This window comes from Oxyura jamaicensis, chromosome 4 (assembly GCF_011077185.1).
Source record: "Oxyura jamaicensis isolate SHBP4307 breed ruddy duck chromosome 4, BPBGC_Ojam_1.0, whole genome shotgun sequence".
NCBI lineage: Eukaryota > Metazoa > Chordata > Aves > Anseriformes > Anatidae > Oxyura > Oxyura jamaicensis.
This window is the reverse complement of record NC_048896.1, coordinates 94,214,282-94,237,493: the sequence shown is the minus strand read 5'-3', so window position 1 is coordinate 94,237,493 and position 23,212 is coordinate 94,214,282. Positions and strand designations below refer to the sequence as shown.

General features: G+C 47.2%; 1 protein-coding gene and 1 long non-coding RNA gene across 4 annotated transcripts in view; one reads left to right on the top strand and one right to left on the bottom strand.

Annotated features, from left to right (window-relative positions):
- The window catches only part of GFRA4 (GDNF family receptor alpha 4), a 64,854-nt gene that overhangs the window by 40,008 nt on the left and 1,634 nt on the right, over positions 1-23,212 (top strand). The window contains exons 2-7 of one of the 2 annotated variants that reach the window (XM_035325116.1): positions 12,294-12,572; positions 15,660-15,740; positions 18,604-18,949; positions 21,362-21,471; positions 22,351-22,485; positions 22,764-22,921. In XM_035325116.1, coding sequence (XP_035181007.1) covers positions 12,294-12,572; positions 15,660-15,740; positions 18,604-18,949; positions 21,362-21,471; positions 22,351-22,485; positions 22,764-22,921 — 1,109 coding nt within the window. Of the gene's footprint in view, positions 1-12,293; positions 12,582-15,659; positions 15,741-18,603; positions 18,950-21,361; positions 21,472-22,350; positions 22,486-22,763; positions 22,922-23,212 lie in introns of both variants that reach the window. The other variant, XM_035325115.1, reaches the window with a different exon arrangement.
- LOC118166305 lies at positions 14,017-15,686 on the bottom strand. 2 transcript variants are annotated; one of them, XR_004750436.1, is made up of 4 exons: positions 15,580-15,686; positions 15,226-15,258; positions 14,781-14,928; positions 14,017-14,203 (listed from the first exon to the last, which is right to left on the bottom strand). It is a non-coding gene; the product is annotated as an uncharacterized LOC118166305 (long non-coding RNA). The 2 variants fall into 2 exon arrangements; XR_004750435.1 differs by lacking the exon at positions 15,580-15,686 and having other exon boundaries at positions 15,226-15,353.

Sequence of the window (23,212 nt, the reverse complement as noted above, 5' to 3'; positions counted from 1 at the left end):
CAAGGCAGAAACACTCATGGATCTGGAAGTCAAATATAAATGGGATGATATCCTACCATGTTTCCCGGGACCTGGATGTTCTTTGGGGCTTCGTCACCCTGCCCAGTGCTGAGGTCTCCACCATATCCTGCAGAGCCCTGTGCTGAGCCAGTAGGCCCCTGCTTCCTCTGTGTATCATTTCCAGGAAAATCCAAAGGGCTAAATTTCCCAAGGGACCTTATTGCCGTGCTCAGGGCATGCCTAACTCTGCATTCAGTCTCAAACAGTGCTTGTCTTTCATGGTTAGGGTAGCGGTTGCACCTCTTCCCCCACGGGAGGGCTTTCAAGACCATTCCTTCTGTTTCCCAAGAGAGTCCCTAACCACCAGCCTGCAACATTACCCTCAGAGGAGGAAAAGCCACTTCCCTTTTTCACAACAGCCTTGCCAGGGTTTCTGCCTCTCAGCTTTGGTTTTTCAGGCCTCCATCTCGATTCCGTCAGTGACGGTTACTGCTGACTAACATCAGCTTAACTTGTGAGAGACTTCACGTGGACTTTATTCACTTGACATTCAGGCCCGACTCCAGTGTGGTTTCTTTGGTTTTGAGGTGGCTGTTCTCACGTTACAAGCACACAAAAACCACAAGGCTTTCAGCAACCACAACTGGACATGACCGTAGGAACAGGAAGCAAGCGGGGACCGCAGCAAGGCCTGTGCACGGCCTTCTGCTCCAGCAGGGAAGGGAGGATACAGGAGCCTTTTCTGACAGCTTCTTCTGTAAATGATGCCACTGCTGGGGATTAAACAGACCCTCCGTAATCTGTTCCACTTTTTAACTTTCCATATAACATTTTTCTTAATATCTAACTAAATCTCCCTTGCTGCACATTTACTCTAAATTACTTCTCATCTTACATCCCACCACGGTGGAGAGCGATCTATCACTGTCCGTTTCTGAACTGTCTTGTTTACATATTTGAGTGCTTGGATTTGTTTCTTCACAACTGTCTTCCTAAACTAAACAAACCCAGTTCTTTCAGACCTTCCTCACAGGTCAGGCCTGCAAAAACACTTGTAGTTTTGATGAAATTCCTCAGGGATCTTGTCATGTTCCTTAACATGTGTTGTCTAACCAAAAAGGTGGACCTGGAACTCCAGCTGAAGCTCACTGAAGCTGAGAAGTGCAGGATAATTGCCTTGTGTGTTAAATATGCACCACACATGCCCCAGAACTTGTGTTTTCTGGTTAGCATCCTGCTGCATTTTATTTTTCAGACTGACACCACCTCCCACCCCATGGTCACATCCCCCATAACGTTGGTGAGCCATCTGTTCCCTAGCTTGACTTCTCCATCCTGTTCTCTTGTACTTGCACTGCCCAATGCCACTTCTTCTTCTGCTCAGTGCAATCCTCCTGCTTTCAGACACTGTCTTCAATGGATCAACATAATTTTGAATTCCGGTCTTGTCCTGCAAATTGCTTGTGACCCCCTTCTTGTCTTCTGTCAGCCACAAATTACATAAATCTATTCTCTAGTCCTTCATTGGACTCATTATCAGAATATTGAACAGTACCAGAGTAGAACAGACCCTCAAAGACCTTCTAGTCTGAAAATGTGCCATGCTAGTCCTTTTTGAGTATTCATGAGCACCCACTTCGCCATGACTGCACAGAGACCATTCTCATGGGTACAGCATGTGGACCTCTGCCAAATGACTCGGAAAAATAAAATCATCACCCTTTGACCCACCTCGCTGGTCTCATCCACCTGGTCGGTCCATGCTTCACCTTGTTCCTTCTCCTGCTGCCTTAAAAAGGGCATTTCTTTGTCCACTCCTCCTGAACCACATTCTTGATAAGGGTTGGGAAGCCAAGGACATTACTTTTCTGCCACTTCTTGTAGCTGGTATGCACAGACACTCTGACAGGCTCCAGCAACCCCTGGGAATGCTTAATTTTGTGTAAGCAGTTGTGAGAAATGGGGGGGATTTAAAGCAGTATCTGAAGGGAACAACTCTTCATCCATGAAGAGTGGGGTGGGACATGACAGGAAGCAACCTGGTTGTCATTTGGGAGGTGTTCCCCAAAAAGGTCCTCAAAGTATTTTATCTCTTTGGAACTGCAGCCCATCTCATCATCCACCACGTGTCCTGGCTTGGGCAGCAGCAGAAGCTTAGGGTCCTGCTCTTCGTTTTCTCAGAGAAGGATAAAGCCATGATGTGCACATCAGATACACACCTGTCCCCAGTTTAAGCATGTGTACCTGTCCCTAAATGGATCAACAGCACAGATGTTCTTCTCCACACCTCCTGCCTCATTCCATCAACTTCCTTTTGAGAACTGACTACATTAAGGAACCAAGAGACACAGCAAGTTCTTTTTTTTTCTTTTTTTCTTTTTTTTTTTTTTTTTCTGTTTTCATTTTCATTTTATCTTCCACTATAAATCCTTTTTCAGGTTCACTTTTTAAAGAATGTGAAACAGCGGGTGGTATTAGGAGCAGCAAAGTGATGCTCTGCAAAGAATCGTAGACCAGGAAAAAGGAATTCTGGGTTGAAGAGAGTTAAGCTAAAGCTAAAAATTTATTAAATTAAAAAATAAAATTGAACAGCAGTGCAGGTGGGTCAACAAGTAGGTGAGGTTATGACTTGTAAGTAAGTCGATTTAAAGGGTTAATCCAGTTGAAAATAAAAACAAACAAACAAACAAACAAACAAACAAAAAAAAAAAAAAACAAGAAAAAGAAAATAATATTGATACATCTTGAATGTCATTGGTGAACAAGGCATAGAAATTTGTGCTGTCAGATCCTAAGCACTCAGAGCTGCAGCCTGCAGAAATGCTTCTCTGTTCATGAGACAGAAATTAAAAGGGCTTGGGCTATCTACTGACTCTGGTATCATTTTTAAAAATAGAAACTACTGCAATGTGCCTGCCCCCGGGAGCAGTAGGAAAGAAGGACAAGCCCCTCAGACTGAGATTAGATCCCAATAAACTCAACAGGAATATTCAGAGAAAATATTTTCCTTTGTCTGCCGAGGGAGAGGTTTCCAAGACAATGACTGGGGATCTATTTTCTTTTATGCTGTTAGCTGCCCCTCTTGGGTCCTTGCAAATTGCCCTGACCGAGAAGACTTTGAGAGTCTGCATTTTCAATGACCTTGATGGGAGATGTTGCTTGTACAGAGTTCCCTTTGGGTTTTAACTTGCTCCTGAGACTTTTGACAGGAAAGTGCAAAAATCATTTGAAGGAAATGAGGACATTGCAATACACATTGATGATACCCTGAAAGATGACAGGGAAGAACAACAAAAGCAGAAGACAACAAAAGAAATGTTTCCTGACCCAGAAAAGGGTCATGAAATAGGACATGGCAAGAGAAGTATAATTTAAAATCAGAAATGTGAGATATCTGGGAGAAACTATAAGTGAATTGTCACACTGACTCTGGCCAAAGCCAGAGAAGCTGCTTTAATAGCTAAGAAAGATTTTGTGGAGGTTGGTTCCTGGAATGAAATGAGGTGACAAGCTTTCTGGGCTCTTATGCAGAAGAACTCAAAATGGAACAAGAGTGCCAACTTGGACAGGGACTTTTGAAAGAGTGAAGAAAGCAAGCACCTGAGTTCTGGCAAGCTGTGTCACCTGGAGGTGATCCACATGGCTGGTAAATCCTCTGTCGATGATTCGGGGCAGTGTGACAAAAACCCTTGTGTACTTTGCAGACTGGTGGCCTTGGTTTTCAGAAACCCTCTGGAAATAGCATCGTAATTCATAGAGGGATGTTTTTGCTGCAGAGGCTGTTACAGAAGTATATTCAGCTAGGGAAGACTCACCTGTCAGAAAGCAGAGGGCTGTTTAGCTTTCCGTCTTCCAGCTGCATCTGTGTGGTTTGAGAGCAGCGAGCAAAGCAGGAAAACACCAGCTGAGAGCAGGCACACTCCTGAGAGCATTTGATGAGCCCGTACATGGAGACTGTCTGTAGAGCCACGTATCACACGCAAATCTGTTGGAAGAGATTTCTCTCATCTCAGACACAACAGGGAATACATTTCTGGAGGCCATGGCAAAAGACAAGAGATTGCAGCAAGTTATTAACACTGTCACTGAAAGAAGGCTTGGGAATTACAGATCAATTCAAATCATAGCTTTCTGTAATTTATACTGTGGTGAATGGATACAAAAATTAATAGTGCCAAAAATATTACAGAGTTATATGTATATATATGTATACGAATCTTATAAAATCTCTGAGATCTCATAAAGCGTACTGCAACGGCCACAAATGAACACAGAGATGAAGAAAATGACTCTGTATGAAACATGTCAGCAATTCCCTCCTCAAAGAGGAAAAAGAACGGTAGTGAGTCAGATATGGTGGACCTGTTGGATTATCCAGGGTATTCTGAGACTGCATTATTACAGAAACATAGAAGCACAGAATATCCCAAGTTGGAAGGGACCCATGAGGATTAATGAGTCCAGCTCCTGGCTCCACACAGAACAGCCCTGGGGAGCCTGTTACAGTGCCCAAATTGGAGAGATTTCTACTCAAGTACCTTGTAGGAAACAATAAACTTTTATTTGGCAGATATGGGCTTCTGGAAATGGTTATGTTCTACAAAGGTCCGTATTTAATTGACTGGGTTTTGCAAGATTTAGAAGAGTTGGCCAATGCCAGAAACCTTTAGTCAAATGATTGGAGGGAAGGTGGAGCAAGGGGAGTTAAAAAACTACATATCTATATATTTATATATGTATATAAGCTCCTTACAAGCTCTGGATGAGATCTGTATCTCACCTTGCTGGACAGAAGACAGCCTTTAAGGCACTAGCTGAAATTTTTCTCAGAAAGCTGAGTATCAGCCTGCCTTACTTAGTCAAATCTGGGCTGAGAAGCTGATCCGTTCTTGAGGCGTAGATAGAGAGGTAAATAGATGTCTCTGCCTGGGATTGTGCCACCCTTGCCACCTGCCTCCTGCACATGCTTGCAGAATACTCCATCCTTCCTTATCTTAGCTTTTTTTGCTTTTTATTTATCTTTATATTTGCCTTTTCTTTTCTTTTTTATTTTTATTATCATTTTTTTTAATCTAGGACAGGGACATTTTATTTCTTCTCTGTGTGTCAACCCCAGCTGCTGACTTGGTCATTGCTGGCGACATAAAGCAAGTCATCTACATTGCAATTGTAGTTGGATTTCTTTTAAACCTGCTTCCTATCTTAAATTGCTCCTTTTTTTTTTTTTTGCCACATCACCCTCCCCAGGTAAGGGGCTGCATTTCTATCTCTGGGGCTGCTATGGCCAGATCTGGCTTAGAAAATACTTTGTCAGGACTGTTGCTTTCACCGCTGCACTGGAGAGCTCTGACATGTTGCACACTCTTCTCAAGGATCTTGAAGAAGAAGAGAAAATTTCATAGTAGTGGACAGGGCAGATGCAAGTCACCAGCATGTGGAGCGTTACAGTGGATTGCTCTCCATTTTAGCTCACTCTCACTTCATCCGAACGCAGCGCCAGTTGAAGTGATAATGACTTCTCTTTCAATGGCAGCTTTCATTGGAAGTATTTTGATATGCCAGTAAGATTTGCTTTAAAATGTCAGCAATAAAAACACATTCAAAGCAATACACTTAGTGCCTCAGCTCGACAGTCCATATAGGTTCCCATCAGCTACATTTTTGACTGAATAAATGCTAGGCATGAACAATACTCCCTGCATTTTTGACAACCCTCCCTCCACACATGTGTGCACGCTTAAGTTCTTTTTTCCCTGCTTTCTACAGAGATCAGACTGACCTTTTCCAGGAGATGCAGACAATCTGTGCACTTCGAACTTTGCAGCCATGGCCAGTTACGCTGCCTCACTGTGCCTTGCCTCTCCAAGAAAATGCATAATGAATTATTCTCTTAGGGACAGGATGCCCGCAATGTCTTCTTAGGATCAGGTTAATAGGAAGAATAAAGATGATTCTGTCCCAAGGGTTCTTGACATTCTTCCTGAGTCACCTTCTTTTGGACATGCTTTCAACAGCATATGGAGGTCAAATACCAGCCTTGAAGTCATAGGAAGGTACATGGTGAAAGGTCTTGTTCATTTCCCCTTTTGAGGGAAAATAAATGAGAAATGAACTGAAAATGGGAAAAAGAATTTGTCCAGTGCAGAAGGAGGTCTCTGGATGAGGACCATGCCAGGTCAGAAAAGGGGAAGGAGGCACAGGAGACAAGCTGTTTGAGCAGACCCAACCAGAGGTAGACCATCCTGGATCTAAATTTGCTTTGCTATGCCTCAGCAGAAAATCTCAATCTTTACCACATTTTAAAGCCAAATTTATGTATAGCTTATGGTTTATATGTATCTAATTTAAGTACTTAAAGATCTCCTTTAAGCCCTGAGACCTCACAATCTTTAACACAGTTGTTCTTACAGCTCCCTGCTCTTATCTTTAAGATACAGACAAGGAGCTGGTATCTCTGATGCTTCTTTATAGACACTTGCTAAGACCTACTGACCAAAAGCTCTACTAATTGACCTGTCTCCTGCACATGGTGTAACTGGTTAGCTTTGGGATAGGGGAAGTATTATTAGACCAGAAATTAGGGACTGAAGCCCCCTGAGCTATTACTTTCACAGTGTCCTCAAATTTTGGCAAGCACTGAATGTGACACGATTCAAGATCACAGCCCTAGCCTCTATCCTGTGGTACAATATGCTTTTCAGAGTACGCATTTCAGAATAAAGTGTACCCAATTTGAATTCTCATGGATGTTCAAATCTTGCAAGCCTTTTTTTTTTTTTTTTTTTTCCTCGTGATATTGGTGAATCTTATTCAGGGCAGGTACACAACTGTTTGCAAGCAGGTCATGCACTGAGCATGATGGTCTGATTTGCATCTTCATTTCATAAAACTGTTGTTTATAGCTGAGTCGGTGGTTAGTCTGGCTGAGTCAATTGAACAGGATGGGGCTTTCCAGAGGCATCTTTACAAAACAAAGGCTGAAGTCTTGTCAGAAAGGATGTGTTAGCATAGGAGAATAATGATATCTAGGGAGACTTCACTACAAGTTATCATGAGACTTTTCAGGAAGATTTTTTTTCTCCTTCAGGGTAATGGATGCGTGATGTAACTTCGCCAGACTACAGAGATCCAGTGGGGTTTTCTTCCAGCCTTAAAGCCTGCAGACACAATCCCACAACCAACGTCCCAGCTCATGATTTATTTATTTATTTATTTACTTATTTTCCTGGGCAGGTTCTAGTCATTGACTCGGTGGGGGACAAATACATTGCTTCACCTTCCCAGGCTTCAGCAAAGTCAGAGTGGCACTTGCCTCCTGGTAAATGGCTGAGAGCTACAGATGCAAAGGGCTGTCAAAGACAAATGGGGGATTACTGAGTTCACCTCAGCAGGTGTCTAAAACCCGACTCACTGTGCCCTCTTTGAGTAATTCATGCCTTCATTTAACACGTGTGGCCATCGCGTTTCACTCTGCAGCCTAAGTAAGTCCCCACAGAGCAGAGAATAGCCCTCCAAAAACACGTGCTCATCCTCAGACTTGTGCAGATCCGTCATGCCGTTGGCAGGTGGAGTCTCTTGCTTAATAAATTTCCTGCCACAGCAGGGATCTTAACTAAGAGGTTGCCTAAAATTTCAGGCTGCTCTGAAGGTATCCAGGTGGAACATGTTAGTCTACGATAAGCAGAAAGAATACAGGAATGTGGTTTCTTCTGGTTTCAATTCCTTGCAATGAGTAAATTATCTTGTACATGGAACAGCTATTAGAGGAGAAGGAACCACTTATTGAGCGTTGTTGTATTTATTTGTCTTTCCCCAGTGCCTGTAAAGTCCTGCTTGAAGGTACTGAGCACATACAGACAAAAGATCGCTTATAACCTTAAAGTAAGGGGAGGAAGGTCAGAGATGTAGGTGCAGAGTCAGGCAAGCACATTTTTAATGCCTGCTGAAGATGTGCAGCATGTTACTGGCTCGAGCTTTCTGGCATTGCTTTGTCACCCTCAGACGTTACACCCCTGAAGTGTTCTCAGCAAATTCCCCCACCCCAGCACTGACCAGGAAGAACTGCTAGCAAAAGAAGGTCAGTTTGCACTGAGGGATTTCATTATGCGTGTGTACTGTTTGTAAAGCCATCCAATTCCACAGAGGGCTGATAGCAATTAATGGTGACATCCTCCCTGCATGAGCTGCTCTGATCTAATTCAGCAAAACAGCATCCCAGAGGGGTTTGCTGGGTGCTACAAAATCTGGACGACAGCTGTGAGCTCTGGACAAGGCATGGGGGAATCTCCTGGCAGGACTGTTCTCAGGCAGGTCTGGAGGAAGGACCATCAGCATGGCAGAGGTGTTTAATGGGGGCAGCTCTGTTACACTTTGCATGCTTCTCTCTAGATCAGGCTCATGTCCAGCAACATGGAAAATGACATCTGAGCTGTATACAAGGGGGTTGATCTCAGGTGATCCTGAGCACTTGACTGTAAAGGCAGGGCATGAAAACTTAGTCTAAACCAGGTTTAAGAGTGACCACCAGTGTTAGCCACGTGGACACATTCACACATCACTATTGGTTTATGAATATTTGGGAAATACTACGAATATTTCTCCCAGACTCTCTTCCCCATCATTTCTCACTCCAAAATTGTGAGTAACAAATTATTTCTGACAGCCCTGGGTTGGTTATCAGGCCAATTACCTATTGTCAAGCACCAATATTTGTCCTGTAGATTTAATTTGACCCAGCCTGGTGCTTCCTAAAACCTAAACGGGCAATAAAACAATTCTGTTGCCTTGCTAGAGATTTTGGATGGTTGTCATCCTCTAAGCAGCAAATATTGCAAAAGCAAAAACCAACCAACCAACCAACCAAAAAAAAAAACAAAAAAAAAAACAAGATGGACAGCACCAGAAAAATTGGTGTGGTGCCTCCTGAAAAGTCTGCACCCCCAGTCCTGCTGCAGGAGGGGTTGCAAAGTCAGCGTAGCTGGGTCTGGTGGCAGTGCTCTGTTACACAAAGCCTTTTGTGTGCCATTTCCAAGCTGGCACGTGGTGTCACCTTCACACTTCTGCACCCCAGACCCAGCGGCGTTTGCATGGTGAAGGAAATAATCTCCTTGGAGGAGAGTCAGATCTCCTTGTCCAGCCAAGTGCACTTGGAGAGACCTGCTGCAGGAGAACCAGGGCTGTGTTCAGGCAATGGGAAGAGCCAGGTTTTTCTCTTCCTGCTGCACGTTAGGAGTGCCTTTATGTGAGCGTCACCGAGGTAAGGAAGAGCAGAAACAGATGTGGAGCAGTGCTGCAAACAGGATGTGAAAATAAACTCATTACCCCATCTGCCCACCGTAAACAGCGTGAAATTAGCAGCAAGCGAGGAATAAAAATTCAGACAAATGGGCTTTTAAAGAGAGCAGAGGGAGCTGGAAGTTGTGCTATTAGAAAAGCAGAGGCACAAAAAGCCCAAGACACACACAGCCCAGCACATCCACCCAGCCCCATTGACCCAGGAGCAGTCAGGGGCAGATATGGAGAGAAATCCCACGGTGCAGCATCGTTAAGGTGCTATTTCTGAAGGCAAAACCAGAAGGAATGCTCTGCCTTATGGGAGAGAAGACCTAATGTTGCTTTTGTCCCTGCCTGTTAGCAAGCACTGTCTATTTTATGTCACCGAGATTTTTTTTTATCTTTTTTTTTTTTTTTTTTTTCTCCCTGAGAGGCGCTCTCTTAATGTTGCATAAAATTACTCTCTCAGGGGTAGCGCGAGGAGGAAAAACGCAGTGTTATGTTGTCTCAGTTGCAAAGACGTCGCTAACAATAAGGGCCCCTGAATGATTTGGTTTTTAAGTGGCACGATTATGGAGCAGGTCATTCGTGACGCTCCAGTTAAAGTTGCTTCGAGCACCTCTGCTGTAAAGCCTGCACAGTGGTGTTTTATGCCCCGGGCTTGGGCTGTAAATATTCACCCCCGGCCTTTGTTCTGCGAAGCAAGCCTCGGCTTGAGGATATATTTACTTAAAATTTTGCAGGAAATTTCTCAAATGGTCAATCCGCTTGATTTATTTAAAGTGGGATCCCAAAGTGTTTTACAGCTTTTACAGGCTGGCTGTGTTTATATCTGTCCTGGGGAGGATCGTCTGCCACTCATGTAGCGGACAGGGGGAAGGAGGGTTATAATTCCTATTTTAAGTTACTTTCTTAGCAGCTGACACGACACTGACAAAGTCATCTCTTCTAGAATAAAACCTGCCATGCTTTATTGTAGGCCAGAGGAGATCCTTTGGAGTAAGTCAAAGCAAAATAAGTCAAGCACTTTCTTTTTTTTTTTTTTTTTTCCTATAGATTCTGCTCTGAAAGGTTGTGCATGGAAAATTCAGCACTGCCTGAAAGCAGAGACTATAGCTCCGGCTTGCTTTATAGATCTCAGAGAAATTGCAGACCAAATGATATTTCAAGGAAACCGGTTCCTTGTGTTCTGAGTTCTTCCAGATATGACAGCCCAAGGCAGAGTTTCCTATGTGTTGGAAATAATTTCTCTCTCCACATTTGGCAGATCCAAACAAGCCTTGAGTGCTAAATAAACCAGGCCTATGAATAAATCAGGGGTAGGGGAACTCAAATTTGAGGTGTTGTGAGATTTGAGAGAACTGAAATCTTGTCATTGGCCATGAGGCACCGTGAAATAGTCTGGAGTCGGACAAAAGTTTTTGCATTTGAGATGCCATTGGGCTGTTTCAGGAGAAACCTCCTGGTGGGTTAACCCAAAGTTTGTAATAAACATAATTGAACTATCTGAATTCCAGCTGCTACCTTCCACTCTAATCAGCCAGAGCAACACCCTGCCACTGCCAGGAAGGGGAATGGGTGCACCGGGCTCAGTCCGGGTAAGGATTTCCTTTTGGGAACCATTTGAGAAGTCCTCCTTCAAGGTCATAGCAGCACTTTCTGTTTTTATAGTACAACAGAACCCAAAGATCACATTACAGGACACTGAGGACTGCAACTCTCCTGCCATAAACCGGGTTCCAGTCTTCACCACTCCCCCCAGGCCATGGTGCAGCCGTGCCTGACCCATGTCGACATGCCCCAGAGCAGCACAGCGACTGGAAGGAATGCAATTCTCCTCGTCTCCTGTGCTGTCCCCACCATGGGTGCCACCGTGCCCCGCTGAGCACAGCTGAGCCTCTGGCCCCACCATTGCCAGGGTGCAGCGATGCATCTGTGAGCCTTGGGGTGATCTCAGGCCAGGACCCATCCCCAGCAGTCAGTCTGGATGTGGCCAGCCAGCCGGAGAGTGGAAGAGCATTTAATAGCATGGAAATGGTCTGCTGCAGGCCACGGGGACACAGCAGCACTGAACCCTGCTGGGCATGTTTAATTTATTGGTGTGTGGTAGCACTGATGCCTTCCTCCTGTGTTTTTCTCTGTCCTCACAGCATGGGGAACAGAGCAGCACTTTGTGTTTTCACAAGTAATTCTGAGGAGAATTCGCAGGAGCTTGGAAAAAGGCAAGATAAAACAGTGGGAGTCCTGGGGAGGTAGAGACAGTGAACAAGGGACACATGTGAGCTAAATCCATGTCAAAACACTCCACATGGGGCAGCTCATAGCTTCAGGGAGGTGTGGGCAGGGTTAAATCATGTGCAAGGAGGAGTGAGTGGGGTCTCCAGGAGGACTGGGCTTCTGTTACCTTTGGAGGATGGAGATGCAATTGAAAAGTGAGGGAGCAAAGGGCTCAGAGAGGTTTTTGTGCTCCAAACAGGAAAGAACAAGCATCAGGAACCAGATGCATGTATATTCCTGCTTCCATGCTGACCCCATCTGGGGTCAATCTCTCAAATCAGGAAGACCCTGGGCCCAAGGATGAAGGTGACCTCTCCTTTTGGCTCCTTAACCAGAGGTGTGGGAGGCCACGTGCATCTCTCTGCTGCTGGAGACCCAGCAAGGTGGGAGAGAGGGCTGGGCTGGAGAGCTGAAGCTCAGGTTGAGCCAAGCCTTCTCAACATCCCTCCAAGTTCCCTTCTCCCAGTCCTCTCTGATGCTGCTGAGCTGTGCTGAAGCACACTTGGCCAGGTAAAATATTTAGCCTCATATGGGGCAGCTCCTGCGTAGGGGTGGTGAGCCTGGGCATTTACACACCCAGCTGACCTGCTGGGGAGCCACCTGCCCGCTTAAGGGCTACAGAAACACGGTCATTGCTTGTCGAGTGCAGAGTGAAGAGGGTAATTTCAATCTCCATATGTGAAGATGAACATCCCTGGGGTTGCTCCATCACCCTCACGCCCCCCTCTCCCTTTTTCTTGCAGAAGGTATGGCGGAAGCTGTCAGCTCGAGCAGGGACTGCCTCCAAGCAGGCGAGTCCTGCACCAACGACCCCATCTGCAGCTCCAAATTCAGGACCCTCCGGCAATGCATCGCAGGCAACGGAGCCAACAAGCTGGGCCCCGACGCCAAGAACCAGTGCCGGAGCACGGTGACGGCCCTGCTCTCCAGCCAGCTCTACGGCTGCAAGTGCAAGCGGGGCATGAAGAAGGAGAAGCACTGCTTGAGCGTCTACTGGAGCATCCACCATACGCTGATGGAAGGTCAGTTGGGTGGGTGCTCTTTTCTCATGGTCTTCCTAAAAGGAAATTGGCGCTGGGGCTTTCTGTAGAGTTCCCCAGCACCCAAGTTGGGGGTTGGACCTGATGATCTCTTGAGGTCCCTTCCAACCCCTACAATTCTGTGATTCTGTGAAGTCACTGTGAGAAAGGAAAAGGTCACCTATATCATATCCTGATCCCTCTCAAGCCCTACTGACCCCCAGTGTAATGGCATTTTGAGGAAAGCAATCCCAAAAACCTGAGACACTTCCTTCCTTTTTTATACGTTGTCTTCTTTTCCATGATGTCCCCGGTATATCTTGAGATATTTGCTGGGGAAATGCATGGCATGTTTTGCATGTAAATAGAAGAACGCTAGCCAAGACCTGAAGCTCCAGATTTTATTGAAACACTATACAAAGTCTGGGCACTGAGGAAAAAAAACAGTGTGAATTTAAAACAAATCACTCTCTTGGAGGATCTCAAGTGCACCAGTGTCTTTGGGTTAGTGAAGATTTGGGGCTGGTGACATCAAGTTGGAATTTAAAGTGTTCCCAGTGCCGGTATTTAGTAAGTTTGGATTTTGACGTTTTTTAAGAGTCATCATAAAATTGCACCTCACTGGCCATAACTCTTCGTTGTCAGGCTGGTGGGTATTTTATGCGCCATGAAAATTAAAACGGGGAATAAAACAGAACCTTCCAACCATAGGCTGAAAAATAGATTAATAAAACACTGCTGGCTGAAAGCTGAAAGGAAAGGTACAGGGGTGATAACACAGGCCAAAAGGCCAAGCAAAACAAAGAGGATGGAGACCGTAAAGCACCAGCTTGCCAGAATGGGAACTGCTTGATCAAGTTCCCGGAAAGCTTTCAAGTAGCACAGCTTGCAGGGTGCAGAGCAGGGTGCTTTGCACTGACTGGGGAAATAAGAGGCCCCAGCACCACCCAGGATCCAATCTTTCCCCTAATTACTTGCCAAGTGAAGTTGTTTGCATTGAAGCCTGGGGAAGAGGGAGCAATCCAGCCCCTTCATTCATCTTAGCAGGTGAGTCACAGCCCTTTCCCCGCTGACCCTCCTGGGCTGAAGTGTTGGACGCAGTCCATCTCCCGCCTCCTCCTCCCCCTGATTTTCTCATAAAGCAGCTCCTGTCTCCTGGCCATGCTAGCAGACACAGCTGGGTCCCTCTCCATCACTCCAGCAGCTCCCAGGTGGCCTGGCTTCTATCACATTTTTACGATGGGAGCTTTGCAGATCTGTTCTGGAGGGGACACAGCTTCAGTGAGCGAGCGTGGGCAGGGGATGGGGCAACCCCACCATCAGTCTGAGCCCACTGCATCACTAAGAAAGCCGTTTAGGTCCAACTCTGGGACTTTTATTTTATTTTATTTTCCCAGAAGAGAGGAACTTGAGATGCTTGCCAAGGAGTGAACAGCACAAGGCAGTGCAGAGGGCTTGGGTAATGTGTGGGCTGGAGACTTGTGGCTGTGCAGGACAGTGGTGCCAGGAGGATTCCCACTGCCCCAGGACCACTTCTGGAAGAGCAAGAAGGAGATGGCAGGGGCCAGGTGTGGGTCTGAAGGTGCAGGGTAGGAGCTCGATGGGTTCCTGCCCACTGCCTTGGGACCTCTGTCCTGGGGAAGAAGGTGGGAAGGGTGATATTGGAGACAGCCAAGAGTCTGCCCGACTTCTCCTCTGCTGTCATGGCCTGAGCCCTGCATTTGTGCAACCACCAAGCTCGCTTGCAATGCAGATTCACACTCCCAAACCTTTGATTTCCTTGCCTTAATTTCCCGGGGGAAATATACTTCATAATAGTCACATGTTTCTGAGTCCTTACACATGTTTAATTGACTGAGAAAGGAAGCCAATCCACGTGCTCCGTGCGGAGCTCTGTCTTTCAGTCATACATACCCAGGAGGCTGTAAAAAGCTTCCTAGAAGCCCTCTTATAAAATCAATTGTGGAAGTGTGTGCTCAGGGAATTTACAAAGCGTACTATTTACTCAGCTTCTCTTGAGTGCGCCTGTGTTTAGCCACCTTCCCATTTGGAAACACAATAACATGATGACAACCCGATAACAATTCTCTGATAAGGTGCTATATCATCAGGACATAAAACTGCTATGCTGGAACATACAAATGGGCCCCTCTCCAGCCAGTAATGATGCAAGATATTTCAATGAAGGTGTAAAGCTGCCTTGTAATGCACCTGTGGTAATTGCACAGGGCTGTGTACCCTGGGAGCCATTTCTTCCTGACCGCAGCTGGTGATCAGCATATGCCCGGAGCAAGAGGTTTGATAGTCCTTTTATCCCAGCCAGTACATCTGCTGCTGCTGACCATATCCATCTAAATGTCTAATAAAAGGGGGAAAAAAAAAAAAAAAAAGATACTGAGCTGTTTGCTTCAATAATATTCTGTGGTATCTATCAGGGTGACGGGGCATTACAGACCATTGAGCAGATAAAGGGGAAGCACCGATTGAATAAAATTAGCTTCCCAGCGACTTAAAAATGGAGAAAGGAAGTTTCTGCGGGAGCTGTGGGTCATTAGCTCAGTGCCAAGTAAGAAAGGGCTTTTGGGGAGAAGGGGAGAGGTGTTAATAAATACGTAGATGTGTGTTTTGCTAGATGCAGCCCCATGCATAGCCCTACCTGTGTCCTAGAAATAGGTGTTGACCTCTGACCCTGGGAGAACCATAAAAAAATAAAAATAAAAAAGTAAGAAAGGCGTTGGAAACCCCGTGTGTGTAGGGAGATGGTGGTATGAACTCTGCCCATAAGCAAGAGCCTGTGCTACAGTCTGGTGTCCTCAGCAGCAATCCTGGAAGGGGGCCCAGGACTTGAGCTATACAAGCTTGCAACTCAACAGTTCTCTGATGGGCTGATCTACCCCACAGTTATGATATATTTTTAAAATCCAGTTGTATCCTATTCTTCCTGTGACCCTGAGTATTTATTCACTTATGGTCTGTAGAGCACACAACCTCATGGACCCACCAATCCAACCTATGCTGCAGCTGCTGGACCTTGTATGTATGTCTCAGGGTCTTCTGCTGCCTTCTCACCGACTTCTCTTTCCCCCCCAGGCATGAACGTACTGGAGAGTTCTCCTTATGAGCCATTCATCAGGGGCTTTGATTACGTCCGGCTGGCCTCCATCACGGCAGGTAGGTGGGTGGGAAGATGCCCCTACACTGCTCCAAAGTGGGGGGAGCTGGCTGTAGGATCAAGAGCTGAGGATGAGGCAGTCTCTTGTGGTCCCTCGTGGTCTCTTTATAAAGCATTGCATGGCTACGGTCTTGCAACCATTCTTTCGAGGAGTTGCCCGTGAGTCCTGTGCTAAATTGGTGGTAGAAGAACATGTCCTCAGAAGAAGCACTTGCAATTTAAACCTCTGACTCTTTTATGCTATATCGTGAAGGGCTGGGGCTGAAGCTCTTCATGGACATGGTAGGAATGCCTCTTGCAATGAGCCATCATGAGTGGGCTGGCTCTCTACAGCAGGTGGATGACCTGTGCAGTGCAGAAACCCTGGCAAGCACTGGCTGGCTGGATATCATTAGGCACTAGGTGTTTCCACATCAGTCACAGTGCCAGACTGCAGGCAGAAAGGTCAGCAGCCCAACCTACTGGCTTTATCCCAATCCCAACCTTTAACCCCATGCCCCGAGGGCAACCTCAGGACTCAGCCCCATGTTCTGTTTTGCATCATGTAATCCCCTTAATAATGTCAGCAGAGCTGTCCCACACCTTTTAACCCCCTCGAGGGCACGAACCCTGAGCCCCTCAGTTAAAAGGTCAGTGCGGTAGCTATTAAGCCATCCATCACCAACATCGCAGCTGCCAGCTCTGCTTGTGCACCATGGGCATGGGGAAGGTTTACAGACAGTGATTTTTGTCACCGAACTACCCGCCTGGGAGCAGGTTGTGCGCTCCATGGGTGTCTCTGGCTCATGTGCCAGAACAGCAGTCGTGTTGCAGCTCTTCCTGACCGCACACCTGATGCTGGGCTGGAGGACACAGCTGGAGCACAACCAGGCGAGCAAGGAGCAGCACATCCCTGCGTCTGATGGATGTCTGCAGTCCCCTCGACAACATGGCACTTGTTAGGTGAAAATATCTGGGAGCGAATTAACCCATCAGCCCTTGACAATCCGACCAGCGAGGGAAGGGTGTTGCTCCCTGACCTCACGTTTTCTTATTGACTCCACTCGGCTGATCCGAGCGTGCAAAGTGAAGCATGCACAAAGCTGTTTGCTGGGTCATGGCCTTTGTCACGAGAGTTTCTCCTTTTTTGCTGGAGGTCCTGCAGGGTTTTTCAGAGCGAGGTGAAGTCCAGGGACAGGGATTTTTATGCAAGATTAACACATAGCCAGGTGTTTGAAGCAGACTGAAACTGGTTGGGCAGCAAAGCCAATGGGCCCGGAGCAGCAGGGATATGTGCCAAAGGACTCAGCATCCATAAGGCACATAAAGTCTTTGGTTTAAAATTTTCTTTCCTATTTATACTCGTCACAGTCTATAACACACCTCATGACCTGCTGCCCTGTGCCTGTGCAGCGCACTGAATTATGGGGTTAGCATTGCCAAAGGATCCTCTTTCAAATATACCCCCTAAATTCCCAAGAACTTGTTGAAACTTAAAACATTTGCATGACCCCACACCAGATCAGAGTGACAGATATTTTTAATCCAATTTTACAGAAACAATACATATGGCCACCATTAGAAGTGTACAAACAGAATTATATCCCTCCTCTCTAATTGTAGTAGTGATTTGTAAAAGCACATCCTCCGTCGTTGCGTGGGAACAGGAGAAAAGCTACTGTGTTCCCTGTGATTCATTAGCTGAATGGGTAATGAAACCCTTCCAAGGAGCTGTGTCCTACACACTTGCTGACAGCTCCCCAGTGTAAACTGATGCTCTAGCAATCTTAATCTCTAGGCATTTTTTAAAGAGAAGCACCTATGTGGTAGGAACACGCCAAACAAAAAATTACCACCCATCATAAAATAACTACAAAACTTCAAATAACTACAAAAATTCATCTCTTAGCACACCATAAAGAGCAGAGACAAAACGAAGGGGAAAATAACCAGCTAAAAGAAGGAGCATCTGATAATGTTTGCAAAAATGAAGGAGTGCAGCCAGTTTTGAAGCGCTCAGAGCTACTGTCAATGCTTTTACACTTGTCACTGGTGACTGGCTGGTTTTAACTCCTGGTCAAAGACAGGGCTTGACTCTGCATCCAAAATCTTTCATTCTGAGGATTTTTCCTCTAGAAAAAAAATCTTTTCTGCTGGGGAAAAAGTCCTTCTAGTGTGCTTCAGGTCATGGTCTTAATTCAGAGAGATGAAAAATGCTTTCAAATTCATTTTCTCTCTAGCACTTGGAGGACCCTCATCTTATCTCTCCTCTCAGAAAGAGCCTAATGTCTTGACTGACTCTTTACAGCGATGCTGTGGCCTTTTCCCTGCTATCAAACAGATATTGATCCACCTCTGAAATAGCTCCAGAATCGGTATTAGACAAATGTTTTCCATCTTACCTATTCTTCAAATGATTTCCATCCCATGAAGGCAGGGTTGTAGCTTAGGACATGGGCACGTTGGGCAGGACTGGTCTGGAAAATATTGTGGGGCTGTGAGACCCAGCCAGACAGCTCTTATGTGGCTGGGCAAGTCCTGAGATGGGCTGCTGGCCCACCCATGCAGGCCTCAGGATGGTCAATTTGTGGTGATAAAGTGTTATAAGATGACAAAGTTTTATTTTATTAAGTGTAGGAGTTAGGAGCAGGTTCTGGGGTGTGAGGTTTGTTGTGTGGCCATGGCACCTCTTAGGGAAGGTAAGCAGAGAAAGGGGATTTGGCCCTGCTGGGACACAGGGAGCAAATGTGGACTTCATCCTGGCCACCGCCTTCCTCGAGCTGGTGGTGAGCAGGAATGGGATGGGAGGAAGGTCTCCATGGGGTGCTGCTGCTTGGGGGGAGATGAACACTGAACTCCAACCCCATCTTCTGCCACCCCCAGGCTCTGAGAACGAAGTGACCCAGGTGAACCGCTGCCTGGATGCCGCCAAAGCCTGCAACGTGGACGAGATGTGCCAGCGGCTGCGGACCGAGTACGTCTCCTTCTGCATCCGCCGCCTGGCCCGGGCCGACACCTGCAACCGCTCCAAGTGCCACAAGGCCCTGCGCAAGTTCTTTGACCGCGTGCCGCCCGAGTACACCCACGAGCTGCTCTTCTGCCCCTGCGAAGACACGGCCTGCGCCGAGCGCCGGCGGCAGACCATCGTTCCCGCCTGTTCCTACGAGTCCAAGGAGAAACCCAACTGCCTGGCGCCCCTGGACTCCTGCCGGGAGAACTACGTCTGCAGGTAGGTTCACGTGGGTGAGGTGGAGAGCTGACGGGCCCAGCTGGAGGATCGTGGTGGATGCACACGTATCACCACAGCCCACCCATGTAGGGCACTGCCTGAGTGATTCCCTCCCATGGTCCACGTCCTGGTTTCATACCCTGATACGGAAGGTGTTGACAAACAGAAGATTTCATAAGTTTGTTTTAGAGCCTTTTTTGACCTCTCCTATCAGTTTTGGATTCGGTCCCAAAGACAGACCCACTATGGGAAGAGCTCCAGGAAGGTGCAAGCAAAACAGGGATGCAGAATGGGGTCCATTCAGCCCCATGCAGGCACAGACCTGCCCTAATGTGCACCTTAAATATATCTCCCTTACATGATTTTCCTTCAGTTCCCCTATATTTACCCTTCCATTTCTCAAAAGGTCTTTGGTATTCCAGAAGGTGAATCCATGTACAGCCCTTGGGGTGGATGCCATCCATCCAAAAGTGATGTAAGGTGTCCTGCGTGCAGCTGTGGCCATGAGCAGACACCTAGAGAAGAGCAGAAGAGTAAGGCCAGCGTAGGACACGTCTCCCAGTGCTGTCCCAGCCTCTAATAATTCTGGGTTTTGGGACTTTTTGAGCTGAACTCCCATCAGCCATCTGCTGCCAGCACGTCATCTTTAAAGTATATTTAAAAAAAAACACTTGTATTTTCAGAAAGGGAGGTGAGTGTAGCAACATGCCACACATATCCTTTTGGAACTGTGGACTGGTATTAATGCCCTCATCCCTCTGCACCCAAAAATGCTGCTAATGGGCAAAAAATGAGCTACAGAGCTGAAGCTGGCTCTGAAAGATGCAAAGCCCCTGAGCCACACCAGCTCTTGCCTGGAGATTTCCCCCAGCTACCTAGGGAGCTCCAAATTGTGGGGTACTGCCCTCTCCCTAACAAGGCAACTGGGCCCAGGGGGGAAGAGGAGGATCAAAGGGGAAAGTGTTGCTTCCCAGGAGGCTGGAAACCATTTCCTGCAAGCAGCACAGCTGTTAATTATCTGGTTCCTTTGTCTCTGAATATATAATATAAAACATCCTCTAGAGACACATCGGGAGCAAGGGGTTGACGTCTGACCCGGTCAAAGGCAGCAGTGCAGAAACCACAAGGAGAGCCAGGAACAACACATCATGGCACGTTAGAGGAGTAAAATACTCCAGGCTAATCCTGCCTGTGCTGCTAAGCCTCCTCACAGCTTCTTATCAGCCATAACCTCTCAAATTTCCCCACTTGGAGGTGTGGGCTCTTCTAACACGAATGATACAAAAACTGAAATCAGTATCTCCCCCCTCCAAATAATACAGCATAAATTTGTTAAGCATTTTATTGCCTGGCCGTGGCACAGGAGAGAGAGGTCAATGTTACATGAGGAACCTTAGGACATCTTACCTGGGCCCTGGCTGCCTGCCTCGCGGATCTGTATCTCCAGTAGTATGTCCTACCTGAAAGCCTCATGTGGAGGTCTTTGGTATCCTGCAATGTCCAAATGCCACTAGATGTGCCAACAACAGAGCCACCCCTAAAGAACTGGGTGTCAAATACCTGGTTGGCAGCATGATTTACAGGATTATGAGAACCACATGCACCCTATGGCACATCTGAATGATGCACCTGCTTCCTTGCATGGCCTGGAGGGTCCCAACAAGCCCAGAATGGGGTCTCAAAATCCTTTTGTGCTGAGCCATTTGTTGCTTTTACCCAGACTACACAAAACCCAAGGCACAACAGAGGTGAGAGGAGCATAGCATGCACCTCCTGCTCCACAGGCTCCAGAGAGTCCAGACATCTCCTGCCTGTAGCAGAGGAGGTGGCAACAGCCACGATGATGGTTACAGCATATCCGAGCCTTGGGGCATTGCCCTTAATCTGAAGACATCCTTGGCTACATTTAGAACGTAATCTTTGAACAGAGAGAAATTGGGCCAAAGTGATTCTCTCTCTCAGCAATTCAGTCCAAAAATGAAGGCTTAGGTCTCTAGGGGAAGTTAGTACCCAGAAGTCAGATAATGGCACTAGGGAACGAATTCCCTCGCTGCCTACAACAGCTCTTCCTCTGAAAATCAGCTTTGTACATCAGAAAACAAACATTTCTTCCCAGACTGCACCTTTCTTGCAGTCCCAGAGGAGGCCTGTAAAACACGACCTCCAGCACCTATTCATTCTCCTCTCCGAGTGATTAAACCCACTTCTGGATTGCTGGAGGGGGCAGGAGAGAAGAAAACTTGTGATATTTATTCAAACCGGCTTAGCAACAACTGCAGCAACGAAAGATCGTGTGAACACATCCCCTTCTGTGCAATCACATTCAACACCTCCAGTGCGCTATTATGTCCCTTTTTGCCCCAAGCATCCGTGCTAATAAGGCTCATTTTGTGCTCTCTCTCTCTCCGTCAGGTCGCGCTACGCAGAGTTCCAGTTCAACTGCCAGCCGTCCCTGCAGGCTGCGAGCGGCTGCCGGCGGGAGAGCTATGCTGCCTGCCTGCTGGCGTACACCGGCATCATAGGTGAGCTGGTCTCCATAATTCGTATTTCATACCTTCAGCTGCTCTCCCTCCCACCCCTGGGGGGAAGCATTGCCTGTACTCCGGCCTGCTAAAAGCTGTGAGGATGGTGACATGGACATCCGAGACTGGGATTGCCAAGAATTGTTGGCCTTCCTCTCTGCTGTGTCTAGGGAAGGAGCCCAAGCCATGAGCACTGGGTAATTTTATGACAGCTGCAGCAGAGGCAGAAAAAGCCTGCACCCTAACAGAAGCTCAGGATGATGGGTTGACCCCAGGCATCTGCTCTGGTGGGTGTTCCCCAACCCACTGCTGGTGATGCCCTGGGAAATCACCGTCCCCTGCCATCTCGCTGACTTCAGATGTCAGATTTGGTTTGCAGATGCTGCAGAGACCCAGCTGGCAGCTGTAAGCATGAGCACAGCCAGAGTCCAAGGAGAAGCACCAATGCGTTGGACTTGGTCCATCCCCAGGGATAAACTGACAGCTATTTGGGTCAAGATTTCATTCTGGTTTAATCCCTACTTTGTTGTCTCTGACCATTCTGGAGGTTAAGTTTGACATTTCTGGTGACAATGTGACACGCTCACATACATTTTTTGAATGTTATTTGGGAACCTGAGCTCCAAGGAGTTTCCCCTTCCTTAGACTGATAGCCCCCTTTAATTGACTGAAGGCTTTGTTGGTGGAGAGGTGAAAAAAAGACTGCAGTTGCCACCCTTTCCTCCCTGTGAGCAAAGCAGAACTGTGACAGCAGCACCCGAAGGATTTCCTCGTGCTGCCATCACGGAGGGGCTGCAAGCAGAGCAACCCGTGAAGGAAATGTCCTGTCCCCTCCTGAAATACCAGATTTGTGGTAACACTTCTCCATCCTTCCCGCAGGCAGCCCCATCACTCCCAACTACATCGACAACTCGACCTCCAGCATAGCTCCCTGGTGCACGTGTAACGCTAGTGGCAACCGGCAGGAAGAGTGCGAGAGCTTTCTGCGCCTCTTCACCGACAACATCTGTCTCCGTGAGTATCGCCTGGAATCCTCCAGCAGCATTGCCCACAGGCTGCTGAGGCTCCCTGTAAGGGCCTGGGGAGGGAGGACATGAAGATGACCTACTCCTTGGGAGGCTGTAGGTGCCCAAATCCTCCCTGGGCTTTCAGCAAAGGAGCTCTGAAGGTCCTTAGGCATGCAATTTGGGACATGGAGCCAAAGAAATCTGGAGAAAGGAGGTGTAGGTGTGTGCTTTCCCCTGGCAACATCGCCCTGCTGATGCTTTTCTCCATCTCTTTCTCACACTAAGAAAATGCCATCCTGGCCTTTGGCAATGGGACCTACCTGAACGCAGCCGTGGCCCCATCCATCCCCCCCACCACACAGATGTACAAGCAGGAGCGAAACGCCAACAGAGCTGTGGCAACCCTCAGAGAGAACATCTTCGAGCACCTCCAGCCGACCAAGGTAGGAGAGCCTGGCCCAAGGGGATGCCTGACTGTGTCCGTGCCTGCTCCTTGCCTTCCAGCCCTCCTCATCTCAGCTCCCTCATCCACCCATGTCATTTCAGCTAGGTCCAGATAGCCAACCTTCCCTCCACCTTTGGGAGTCCCTCATCATCCTCTTCCTCATGCCCTGACATCTTCTTGCCTGACTCCAAGGGCTATCCTATCCTATTTTATCCCATCCTAACCCTATCCCATCCTATCCCATCCTATCCTATCCTATCCTATCCTATCCTATCCTATCCTATCCTAT